Source organism: Pygocentrus nattereri, chromosome 10 (assembly GCF_015220715.1).
Source record: "Pygocentrus nattereri isolate fPygNat1 chromosome 10, fPygNat1.pri, whole genome shotgun sequence".
Classification (NCBI taxonomy): Eukaryota; Metazoa; Chordata; class Actinopteri; order Characiformes; family Serrasalmidae; genus Pygocentrus; species Pygocentrus nattereri.
In genome coordinates this window covers 40,640,342-40,653,412 of record NC_051220.1, presented here as the reverse complement: position 1 = coordinate 40,653,412, position 13,071 = coordinate 40,640,342, and the positions used below count along the sequence as shown (strand labels likewise).

General features: G+C 44.6%; 1 protein-coding gene across 2 annotated transcripts in view; it reads right to left on the bottom strand.

The window, feature by feature from the left end:
* samd4a (sterile alpha motif domain containing 4A) overlaps nucleotides 1-13,071 on the bottom strand; it is a 105,165-nt gene that overhangs the window by 13,365 nt on the left and 78,729 nt on the right. For both annotated transcript variants that reach the window (XM_017721614.2, XM_017721613.2), the window contains 7 exons: nucleotides 12,068-12,177; nucleotides 11,691-11,777; nucleotides 10,685-10,916; nucleotides 8,769-8,854; nucleotides 8,105-8,223; nucleotides 4,724-4,937; nucleotides 1,145-1,271 (listed from right to left, as the gene is read on the bottom strand). In XM_017721614.2, the coding sequence (XP_017577103.1) occupies nucleotides 1,145-1,271; nucleotides 4,724-4,937; nucleotides 8,105-8,223; nucleotides 8,769-8,854; nucleotides 10,685-10,916; nucleotides 11,691-11,777; nucleotides 12,068-12,177 (975 nt within the window). The remainder of the gene's footprint in view (nucleotides 1-1,144; nucleotides 1,272-4,723; nucleotides 4,938-8,104; nucleotides 8,224-8,768; nucleotides 8,855-10,684; nucleotides 10,917-11,690; nucleotides 11,778-12,067; nucleotides 12,178-13,071) is intronic.

The following is a 13,071-nucleotide window of genomic DNA, read 5'->3' as shown; positions in this document are numbered from 1 at the left end:
ACTTCTTTTTGTTCTGGTCTATTTCCTAATTGTACCTCAATTCATGTGCATGAGCTTAATTTTAAGTTCATTCATAGAATTTACCTGACACCAGTACGTCTGCACAGGCTATCTGCACAGATCGGACCTGTGTTTCAGTGCCAGATGCAAAAAGGCACGTTTACTCTTTGTTTTTGGACCTGTGACAGAATTCATTCGTTTTGGAGGGCGTTCTGTTATCGAGGGCGTTTCTGATATTCAGCTTACTATGTCTCCCTTGTTGTATCTGTTGAACGTTCAGCTCCATGAGACATGTGACTGGTGGATGAGACGGGCTTTGGTCCTCTCATCAGGCCCCTTCAGCGAGGATGTGGGTATCTCATCTTTCGTCCCTGCTCCCTCTAGAGAAGCTGACTTTTGACCTGCGTCAACAAACTGCCAAGTTCTGGCGAATCTGCTGCGCTGTCTATTAATTAATTAATTAATTAAGTGACCCATATTAGTCCCACAACGGGGAAGTTTCACCTCCGCATTTAACCCATCCGTGCAGTGAAACACCACATACACACTAGTGAATACACACACACTAGGGGGCAGTGAGCACACTTGCCCGGAGCAGTGGGCAGCCCTATCCACGGTGCCCGGGGAGCAGTTGGGGGTTAGGTGTCTTGCTCAAGGACACCTCAGTCATGGACTGTCAGCTCTGGGGATCAAACCGGCGACCTTCCAGTCATGAGGCTGGTTCCCTAACCTCCAGCCCACGACTGCCCCCCAAATCACAGTGGTCACCGCCATTAAGAAGCGCCAGGAATGAGGTTCGGACCGTTGCTGTTATGGTTGACGGTCCGTGGCGCTACCGCTGCACCACGTGAGTGAGATTCTGGGAATACCTTATGAAGTTTGGTTAATGCCCTTCTCCTTTCTTCCTATTTTTACATTATTTTTACTCTTCTCGTCTTTCTCAATCATTCTGGTTTGTGACTGCTGCGTGTTTAACGGTGCAACATTGTCAGTTCGGATGGACGGTGAGAGAACAGCTTTGCTGTAAAGTCTTCATGCCTCATTTTTCTAAATACGTCCATATTTTAAAAAGATGAAATCAGGGATTTTGAATAATAAACGTGGTCTGATGGTGCCGTGATGCGGAGAGGACAGTCACTCTTACCTGACTGCTGGAACATGGCCATGGTGTGTGGGTTGGTGTGGACGGGGAGAGAGCGAGTCCGCTGGACCGAGCTGTGGGTGCGACTGGGCATGCTGTTACTGCCCCCGGGGTTGGCAAACCACAGACCCTACACAAACACAACAGTATCAGCATCACACATAACATCCTTCAAGAGGCAGATGCAGCACGTTTCATCCATTTCATACCCTTGCAGTGACAGTCCAGCCACAAATCTAATTTCACAACAGAACCCTTACCACTGCACTGACTAGCATTGAGCTGAGTGATGAGGGAGATGTGAGGGTGGGGGTGGGGGTGGGGGTGGGGGGGTCATCCTACCCACCCAGACAGTGAGGCCGTCCACTTCATTGTATCTACAATCTTTTTCCATTTTATCAGGTCCACCTTACATATAGGTGCACTGTGTAGTTCCACAAACAATACCGGCTCTGTGGGAGTCCTGACCATTGAATAACTGGGTCAAAGGGGGCTAATGAAGTATACAGAGAAACAGGTGGACCACAGTCCAACTACAAAGTATTCCTATATGGTCAGTGGAGCTCCTACTACACACTACACATTTTTAAAAAACCAAAGAGTAGAATAAAACCTTTATAATAAGACCTTTATTTCTGAGTGTATATCAGACTTCCACATGGGCGCCTGTCTGTCTTGTGAGGAACAAATGACGACTTTCTGCCCGTTTGCCCTTTTTTGTTTTGCCAAATTCCAAAAGATACAAAAATTTTCATCTTGTTCGTTCAGGTTTCATTTGGCATTAAATCTGATTTATTAGCGAATAATCGATCTTTAGACAAGCACCCCCCTACACCCCCCTACACCCCCCCTCCAGCTGTGTCACCAACAAGAGGCACAAAAATAGTTTTTCAACCAGCTAAAAAGACCAAAGTCTACAGTCTGGCAGCAAAACAGTCATTCATCCACTGTCTGTCCTTCTCTCTCTCTCTCTCTCCCCCTCTCTCTCTCTATCTCTCCCTCTCTCTCTCTCTCTCTCTCTCCCCCTATCTCTCTATCCCTCTCTCTATCTCTCTCTCTCTATCTATCTCTCTCTCCCTCTCTCTCTCCCTCTCTCTCTCTCTCTCTCTCTCTCTCTCTCCCTCTCTCTCTCTCTCTCTCTCTCTCTCCCTCTCTATCTCTCTCTCTCTCTATCTCTCTCTCTCACTCACTCTCTCTCTCCCTCTCTCTATCTCTCTCTCTCTCTCTCTCTCTCTCTCTCTCCATGTGCTTCACTCTCTCCCCTTCTCGGCCCTCCTGCACAGAGAGGCAAGGAAAAACAGGAAATGCCTGTGCACTGTTCTCACTGCCTCTCTCTCTCTCTCTCTCTCTCTCTCTCTCTCTCCCTGTCCGTCTCTCTCCCTCCCTCCTTTCTTTCTCTCTCCCTTTTATCCCTCACTCTCTTACATGCTCTTTTTCTCTCCTCCCTCTCTCTTTCTATTTTCTGTTCTTTTTCTCCATCTTTCTTTCTTTCTCTCTTCTCCTCTCTGCCGCTCTCTCAATCTCTACTTTCTCTCGCTCCATTCTCTCTTTCTCCTACTTAGTCTCTCTCCTTTCTCTCGCCTTCTTGTCTTTCTCTCCTTTTTTCTCTCTTTTTCTTCCCCTTTTTCTGTCCTTCTTTCGTTTTCTTTCTCCTCTTTCACTTTCTCTGCTTGCCTTTTCTTTTCCTTTCTCTTTCTTTGTCGCTCTCTCCTCTCTCTCACTCCTCTTTTTTTCTTCCTGTTCTTTCTTGAGATATTTTCCCCACCTTTCTCTCCTCTCTGTTGCTTTCTCTCCATTCATCTACCCGTCTTTCTCCCCTTCTCTCTTCTCTTTTTATCTCCTATTTCTTTCTCTCTCCCCCCCCCCCCCCCCCCCCCCCGTTTCTCCTCCATGCCTCCTCACTGTGCTGCCCCCCTTCAGTCACCCCTCTCTCTCAGTATGACTCATCCCGACAGTCGTGCTCCCCTCACCCCTCCGTCCCCAGCGTGCTGGAGTTTCCTGCTATTGTAGTGATGATGCAGGGGAACGTTAGAGCAGACGGTCCGCGGTGGGCGGAGTTACCACTGCTGCTCCAAATCCTGCACTCCTCCATTCAGCGCTGATGATGGAACAGCTCAGGAATGCTGCGAACTGGCTGGATTTGACCTCACGTCCCACCCTCAAATGCGTCCTTTCATAGCAACCATTGCTAGGCTGGATAAGTTTTACAGACCCGGCAGAAAACTCACTCACTCTAATGAGTCTGTCAGACTTTAGAGTCTCTACGTCACACTGAGTCTTAAAGGAACGATCTAATCTACACTTGCTCCATTTACCCCATCAGCCAAGACACGCCTGGCGTTCAAATTCTGTTTCTTTAGTTCAGCGCTGGAGCTAACATTGCTAACAAACAGCAGAAGTCAATAGTCACCCAAATCCTTTCTGTCAATACATCCCCAAAACTCCGCTCCACCAACTCAACCTGAGCTTTTATGTACAAAATAAATACTCTGAAGTCCCATATTCTGACAAAAAACACTGCACTGTGTGCTACAGTTACACAATTAGGCTTTTTAAGAGCAGCACTTTTGCATGTATGTGTTTTTCTTTACGCTTGCACCGTCTACCCTCTCTATTAATGGAAAGGAACCTTCTTGAAGGGACTTCATTGGAAAAATGCCTGATCCAGATTGAATACTGTAACGCCGGGGGAGCGAGGAGGCGGACGCACGTGCTGAGATAAGCGACTTTTATTGTGGACAAATCCAGGGTCAGGGTCAAAACGGTCCAGGTTCAAATAGCCAACACGGAGAGAATGAGGGTCAGACATGACAAGAGAACACAGAAATCCAAATACTTCACACCAAACTAATATCAAACATCAGACATATCAAACACGATCAAACAGCAAACAGTACAAAGACCAGCGAAAAACAAAGGGCCAACAAGGGGCCAACAAAGAGTCCTCGGTCATTTCCTAATTAAGTTGGTAGTAAATCTTGATGTCTAAGGCCCTCAGTTCAGCTCCTGAAGTCCTACCCAATGGTAGAGCTCAATTGGCTGCATCTGCTTGAGGTGGTCAGTGTTTATGACACTTATCTGACTGCCCTGTTTGAGGTGGTCAGTGTTTGTGACACTCACCTGTCTGCCCTGTTTGAGGTGGTCAGTGTTTGTGACACTCATCTGACTGCGCTGTTTGAGGTGGTCAGTGTTTGTGACACTCACCTGTCTGCCCTGTTTGATGTGGTCAGTGTTTGTGAGACTCACCTGACTGCCCTGTTTGAGGTGGTCAGTGTTTATGACACTCATCTGACTGCCCTGTTTGAGGTGGTCAGTGTTTATGACACTCATCTGACTGCGCTGTTTGAGGTGGTCAGTGTTTGTGACACTCACCTGTCTGCCCTGTTTGATGTGGTCAGTGTTTGTGAGACTCACCTGACTGCCCTGCTTGAGGTGGTCAGTGTTTATGACACTCATCTGACTGCCCTGCTTGAGGTGGTCAGTGTTTATGACACTCATCTGACTGTCCTGTTTGAGGTGGTCAGTGTTTGTGACACTCACCTGTCTGCCCTGTTTGAGGTGGTCAGTGTTTGTGACACTCACCTGTCTGCCCTGTTTGAGGCTGGTCGGCGTGCTGCTGGAGCTGCGGGGGGTGTGCGTGTGCCCCAGCAGGCCGGCTGTGCCCAGCAGGCCGAGACGCTGCACAGGGAGACTGCGGGACGGGACGGGGAACTGCCTCAGGTTTCTCCTGCCGGATACACCACTGCCCACACAACCCGCACTGGGGAGGGAGTTAGACTGACCAAACCCACGGCCACTGCAACACAAACACAGAGAAAGCACAGTCACTCAGCAGCAACATGACATCACACCATCATCAGAGAGGAAAACCTTGAGGGACGGGTCATGCTGAGACTCGTCACGGCAAAGAGAGGAAGAGTCAGATTAAGATTTTAAACTTTCACTTCTTTACAGACCAGAAAATTTCAACTGATCCATCTCCAAATCTCGCCCCTGAATTCTGACTGTCCAATTGTTGCTTAGCAACTGTGGACGCAGTGATATGGGAATTCTGGGCCAGTGCCAATATCTGATATTTTAATGTACCTTTCTTTAGACATTGATGCCGTTGTGTCAAACACAAGGACTATGCAAGGCAGAGGTGGACGAAGAACACAAACCATGTTCTTGAGTTAAAGTAGACACCAGAGGTAAAATATTCCTCCAGTAAAAGTAGAAGTTCCTCCCTTTAGACCTCCACTTGAGTAAAAGTACTAAAGTATTTCCCTTCAAATGTACTTAAGTATAAAGTAAAAGTACTAAAAGAGTAATTCTGGCTCTGATCTGGTCCTGTTATCATTTTTATAACCAGACTGGCTTCATGAACTCATTTCAGGTGAAAGTCCTCCAGCGTCTCTCTTGGTAAACCAGTCTTTTAATAGAACGTCATTAATTAGTGACGCTGACGTCTATTAAAATGATCAGAAGCACAAAACACTGAAGGTAAACAGTTTCCATCAGGGAGAACCGAGTGGCTCTGAAATCACTTTTTACACACAAGCAAAGTTTCAGTTTGAGATTTATTTACAACTTAGTTCCAAGTTTAAGTTGAATAAAAACTGGCTTTAAACTCAGGATCACAGATGAGCTCCTTTACTATGTTGATCTGTAGGCGTCTGTTCATAAACATAAACCAGCCCAAACTCATTTACTATAAAATGAAATGGTGTTTGTAGAAATTCAGAAAAAAGCCGCGTCAGTCTCGACTGCATATGTGGACATATTTCTATATTGAGCTCTATTTACACAAAGTTAGGTTAGTTCATCATTTATGTTGAACAGACTCTCCCAAAGTTTTACGCTGCTGCGCTGACGTTGAACCGCGTGCTGCACTGGGTCGGTCTGACCAACAGGTCAAAACCAGCTCTAAACAAAGTGACCGCTGGGCCCTGATTGGTGCTCTGGCTTTGCGCTTCTTTCGTTTTGACATGTTACGTTTTTATACACACAGAAACCAAAAGGAACGACAGATTTCTCAAAATGTAGGAGGAAAAAGTCGGATATTAGACTCTGAAATGTAGTGGAGTGAAAGGAGAAAGTCACCAGAACGGAGAAACTTCAGTACAGATACACCAAAAATACTAAAGTACAGAAACTAATTACATTTACTCAGTTACTCAGTTACTGTCCACCACTGACGCAAGCTCTACACAATCCTCCCAGGCCTGCAAAAGTAGCTTAATTTTCTATTAATATTAGCCTGTTTTACAATGTGCTGCACTACAGTCCCCAGCATGCACTGCAATGTAATGTGAGCTCTGACTCTCCAACCCACACAACAATCTTTGGGACAGCAGTTAGACCTCAATTCTACACAGTTCTACATAATTCCACACCGGTCATATCATCAAACGCTCAAGCTGCATTTCAACCAACATAAACACCTTCCACTCGCTTAGAAACTGAGCCCAGGTTTTAATGAAGAAAGGATGTCAGGCATGTAATTCAAGCAAATGGGTAGGTTTAAAAGACTGAGCTTAAATTTAGAATATTTCAAGTATTCATGTAATATTTCTGTCTACTACAAGTGCCTGTATTTTACTGTTGAGTATTTTGAGCAAACAATGGCCAGTTTTGTCCAGTTTCAATAAAAATGAATTTCTTTGGCCCATCTTGGTTGAGATTTCTTAATATGGCCCCTTTAGTGGTTCAGTTTGACACCCCTGGTTTATTTCATGTAGAAACTGCGATGTTTTTAGCACGGCCGCAAAAACAGCATGCAAATATTTTAGTGCAGTTCTCAAGCCTCATTCAGCTCTTCCAGAGCACAATCAATCAGCAGTATCTCCCCCAGACCCACCGCCCACCCACCTTCACCCCCCATCTTCGCACTCCATCCCAATGTCATAGTAATGACCCCAGTCATTACTTTCACATAATGAACAAGGACCTTGTCTTACCAGAACCTTGTCCATTAACCAGCTTCTTCCTCCGCTACACTCTTAAAAAGGTGATTCTTTAACGTATTTTAGTAAAGAAAATGGTTCTATATAGAACCAGGAACACTCCAAGAACCCTTTGCATGGTTGAAGGGTTCTCTGTATTGTGAAAGGGTTCTTCAGATTGACAGAGAATGGGCTGTAGATGGTTTTATATAGAACCTTGTTGAAAATGGTTCTATATAGAACCACGAACACTCCAAGAACCCTTTGCATGGTTGAAGGGTTCTCTGTATTGTGAAAGGGTTCTTCAGATTGACAGAGAATGGGCTGTAGATGGTTTTATATAGAACCTTGTTGAAAATGGTTCTATATAGAACCACGAACACTCCAAGAACCCTTTGCATGGTTGAAGGGTTCTCTGTATTGTGAAAGGGTTCTTCAGATTGACAGAGAATGGGCTGTAGATGGTTTTATATAGATCCTTGTTGAAAATGGTTCTATATAGAACCACGAACACTCCAAGAACCCTTTGCCTGGTTTAAGGGTTCTCTGTATTGTGAAAGGGTTCTTTAGATTGACAGAGAATGGGCTGTAGATGGTTTTATATAGAACCTTGTTGAAAATGATACTATATAGCACCCAGTCCTTGTATCAGACCTACTGATACAAGCTTGATCTCGTAACAATAGTAGAACCCTTTTGGGTGCTACACAGAACCATGTTTAAAAAGGTTCTATATAGAACCATCTACAGCACATTCTCTGTCAATCTGAAGAACCCTTCCATACTGCAAAGAACCTTTTAATTAGGCAAAGGGTTCGCAGAAGCCAGAAATTCGGCCACAACAGAAACCGAAACTCCAGGATAGTCTTGTGCCAAGATTTGGACACCAGTTTTAACATGTTGCAAAATAATAAAACATAAAATACTTGTGCCATAAATTATGCACAGGCCACATTTGGAGTCTTCTGATACGTTAAATTCAGCAAATCAACTGTGCACACTTGTGTGTGTGTGTGTGCTCTGAGTCAGTGAACTCTACCTCCTCTGCTGACGGTATCCTGCCATGTCCACGAGGGTTTTACGAGGGAACGAGCGAAAGAGCTTCTGCACTTGCTGTTTCCATGACAACAATCTCTTCTTCTGCGTCTCTGTGAAAGCCTGAGAAAGAACGAGAGGGAGGGATAGAAGAATGAGTTACAATATCATCGTGAGTCATAGCCCGCCCGAAAAACCCACCACAACCCCCTCATTACCTTATATCTCAGGTTATTAGGCTGTTCACTGACTCTACTAATACAGCCTAATACACCTTATCAGATTTCTGAATATTTATATAGCAGACACTGAATAGTTTATGGATACTAGTTATAGTAGTATTAGTTCATCAGTAACTATTACTAAATGATAACCTTGCAGTTTGAAGAGCTAAACAACACAGAACGTACAATCAGGAGAATAAACCAAAAAAACCCAAACATTTAAATATGAAACATCATTAAAAACACATTCAATCCTAAAAATAAACAAAAGTAAAATCAAAATTTAAAAACATTAAAGAGCCTGATGTCCCACCGAGTGGTGGAGTTTCTCAGTTTACAACTTTAAAGTTAAGTCTTCCATCTAAAACTCTTTTTAGAGACAGTATATCACACACTGGACCTGAAATACTGAATGAAAACAGAGCGAGTCTCTTCTGCACTCACCTCATGGATTAGGCACTTATCGATGAGCTGCAGGTATGAGCTGATGTTCTCCTCATCCGGCCGTGAGACGAGGAGCTGTGTGCAAACTAAAAAATAAAAAAAAAGACAAGCAGAGGTTCAGAAACCCAAACACACCAAAATAACCGGTTTCGGCATGGCACGGTATGTGGTAATGAAACGCTACCTGCTCTGCCTGCTTAAACAGAAGAAAAAAAAAACGTCTAAGTTAACTTTTTCCTTGGTATAGTGTGGTCACTAGACTTGAGCCTACAAAACTAGACCAAGAATGACCAAACCACACCAGGAACAGCCAAATTAGACCAAACCAAACCCTACCAAGAACAGCCGAACCACACCAAGAACAGCCAAACTTCACCAAACCACCCAAAACCACACCAAGAACAACCAAACCATACCAAGAACAGCCAAACCATACCAAACCACACCAAGAACTGACAATCCACACCAAGAACAGCTAAATTGGACCTAACCAAACCCTACCAAGAACAGCCGAACCACACCAAGAACAGCCAAACTACACCAAACCACCCAAAACCACACCAAGAACAACCAAACCACACCAAGAACAGCTAAATTGGACCAAACCAAACCCTACCAAGAACAGCCATACCACACCAAACCACATCAAGAACAGCCATGCCAAACCAAGAAGAGCCAAACCACACCAAGAACAGCCAAACTACAACAAACCACACCAAGAACAGCCAAACTACACTAAACCACACCAAAGCACACCAAGAACAACCAAACCATAACAAGAACAACCAAACCACACCAAGGACAGCCAAACCATACCAAGAACAGTGACACCATACCAAGAACAGTGAAACCATACCACACCACACCAAGAACTGCCAATCCACACCAAGAAAAGCCAAACCACAACACGAACAGCCAAACCCTTCAAGAACCCAACACGTCATCAGTAGCAACGTAATACACACATAATGTGTTTACTTTACTGATTTGTGCATTGATTTCTTGCAACACTCCATCTGGAGGGCCACGTTGCACCAAGACCTTGCCATAACCCTCTATCCCAACGACAATCGGGACAAACCTACCCCAGGCGTGAATGCACAGAATGGAGATGTAGGGCTATGTGGTAGGAGCAGAGAACTTTTAGAGAGAAGAATTTCCACTCTGTAATGTCTTCCCGGTTTCTCAAACACTAGAGGGCACTCCTGAGCAAGTCCAAAATGAATGGGTTAATATGGAGCATCTGAATAAAATCCTAGTTTATAAATGCTTAAACATTTTTAATGTTAAAGAATACAATCATATCCTGAACACAGAACATCAGAAAACATTTTTGCACTGCTGTTATATTTTAAGAGCTTTTAAACTCGAGCTATAGGAGTTTAAAATGACACCTCTTTGACGCTCATGATGAGCTGCTCTGCTCACCAACCAATCAGCATTCAGTAGCAGTAATGTTAGCATTCTGCTGCCCAAAACCCATTTACTGAAGAAAAAAGGAAAAATACAGGCGAGATTTCTTTGTTTTTTTAGTGAAATCCATCCTCCTACTTTCTGAAATGAAAGGAAAGTTCTGGGTGAGTGATTAGAAACTATTTTAACTTTTGGTTTTTAGCCATTTAGCTCCACTGACCCCCATTCATTTGGGACTTGCTCACAGGCGCCCTCTGCTGTTTTGCAGTCATGTTTTTGATGTAATAGAGGAAATAAGAAGTGGCCAGGCTCCTCATAAACCGGCTCTGGTAGAGGAAGGAGTGAAAAGGGACTTAGCCTTAGTGTCTATTTTTGGACGGTGTATCTATCCAGCTGGTCCAAAGGATAAGCTTTCACAGATCAGACCTACGCCAGAGAACTCCCACCTGCTTCCCACCGTTTAAATCCCACACCTAACCCATCAGCGGAGAGCAGGTGTGTACCTTTGCCCATAACTCGTGTGAACTGGGCGGGGATGTCCCCCTCAGCAATGAGTGAAGTGCTGGCCTCAGACTCTCCTCCGCCCAGATGAGACCCGGCCAGGCTGCTTTTCCCCTCGGCACTCAGCAGGGGGCGCTGTGAGGAATCCTCCACACTGAAGGCTTTAATGGGCGTCAGGATGATCTGATGGAGCTCCTGCAGCGGAGCACGGAGATTACCCCCCTCCAGCACATCCTACAAAACAGGGGGAAGACAAAAAGAAGAACAGAGAAAAAACGAGTCAACAAGACAAACAATGATAGAGAGAAAAAAAGATCTAAACTAAGTGAAGGGAGAGAGAGGAGAGCGGGAGTGAAAAGGGGAAAGAACGCGGAGAGAAACAGAGAGAAGACAGGGAAGAGACAGAGAGAGAGGGAGTGAAAGGGGAGAAAGGGAGAGGGAAAAAAGGGGAGAGAAAGAGAGAGACAAGAAGCCAAGAAAGAGAAAGGGACAGTGGGAGAGAAAAACATGAGAAAGAGAGTGAGAGGGAGCGATAGAGAGAAGAACAGAGAATGAAAGGGATTAGAAGAGGAGGAGTGAGAGAAGGAGAGAAAGAGAGAAGAACAGAGAAAGAAAGGGGTGATAGAGAGAAAGAAATGAGAGAGAAAGAGGAGAAAAGAACAGAAAGAAAGGGGTGAGAGATAAAGAGAGGAGAGAGAGATATAGAGAGACAGAGAGAGAGAGCCAGCGAGAGAGAGAGAAAAAGAGAGAGAGAGCGAGAGAGAGAGAGAGAGAGAGACCGAGCGAGAGAGAGAGTGAGAGAGAATTGAGAGAGAGAAAAAGAGAGAGAGCGAGAGAGAGAGAGAGAGAGACTGAGCGAGAGAGAGAGAGAGAGAGACCGAGCGAGAGAGAGAGAGAGAGAGAGAGACCGAGCGAGAGAGAGAGAGAGAGAGAGAGAGAGAGAGACTGAGCGAGAGAGAGAGAGAGAGAGCGAGAGAGAAAAAAAGAGAGAGAGCGAGAGAGTCAAACCTTCTCCAGAGAGCGTAGCATGTTCTGCCTCTCTTTGAGTTTCTGGATGCTGATGATGATCTTGTGTCGTGCTCCTTTAGTAACGTTCTACACACACACACACACACACACACACACACACACACACACACACAGTACGTTACCTGTGTGAGAATCATTTTCAACACTTCTTTACTGTGTTATATCGTTTGTTGATTTGTGCCACAGCAGTTATTAATAGTCCTTCCTCGGTCTCCTTAATCATCATCATCATATTTATCATTATTGCTAAAATATTTATACTGTTCATATGAGAACTGACCACATTTAGGGTAAAGGAAAACTATGCGAATTAGTTTTTTGGTCGAAATGTTCTTTTAAACGTGCACAGCGCTAACCTGCGCCTCCAGCTGCTGCTCCGTCAGTGACATCATCTCCTCGTAGGTCATGGAGGAGAAGAGGCCGGCGTACTTGTGGAGGCGAAGACTCTTCAGCCACGCCGGCACATCTGCGGGCAAGCACACACAGGTTCTTACACATGCACCTCGCAGATAAGAGTACAGTCATGGGAAAGAGTTACACACGGCTTGGCTCTGCTGGAGGGCTGATATCAATGCTGCACTGAAGGAACACGTCAGTGTTTTTCAGCCCTGTCTCTACGTGCTGCATCTGTATCACATCGCCACTGATTATCATTTCAAAGCTAATGTTATTCTGGTCCATTTTGAGTTTAGCCCCCACTCGTCCCATCCATGCTCCACTCATGTTCTTTCTTAGCAACTATTATGAAGTCAGGCTATCTTTCCAGGCAAAAATCCCATTTAACTTATAATGCGAAAAACTACAATTCCTACAACTCCTCAATCCATACAGTCCATTTATGGAAACAAAACAGAAAAAAAAAGAAAAGAAAACCCATTGACTCAGTCCAGCGTTATTATTTTGGTCTAAAAAAATATATATACATATATATATATATATCGTTGCTGTCTGAACAAAACCTCGTATCTCCAAAATGGTAACTTTACAGGAGAAGGAAAAATACATTTTACTTTTAATGTAAGTCAATGGAACCAGAACTTTTTGCAAGTCGCTTTTAGCCATTGTTCTTTGTCCATTCATCATGAAATGTACACACATCTTTTCATGGGACGACACTATAGAGATGAAACTTGGATATAACAAAGTAGCCAGTGAGCAGCTTGTATAGCAGTGCAGCCATTAATGTCTAAACAGCTGGCAACACAAGTGAGTCCACCTCACAGTGAATGTGTCCAAATCGTGCCCAAAGTGTCAATATTTTGTGTGACCACCATTATTATCTAGCACTGCCTGAACCCTCTTGGGCATGGAATTCACCAGAGCTGCACAGGCTGCTACTGGAATCATCTTCCACTCCTCC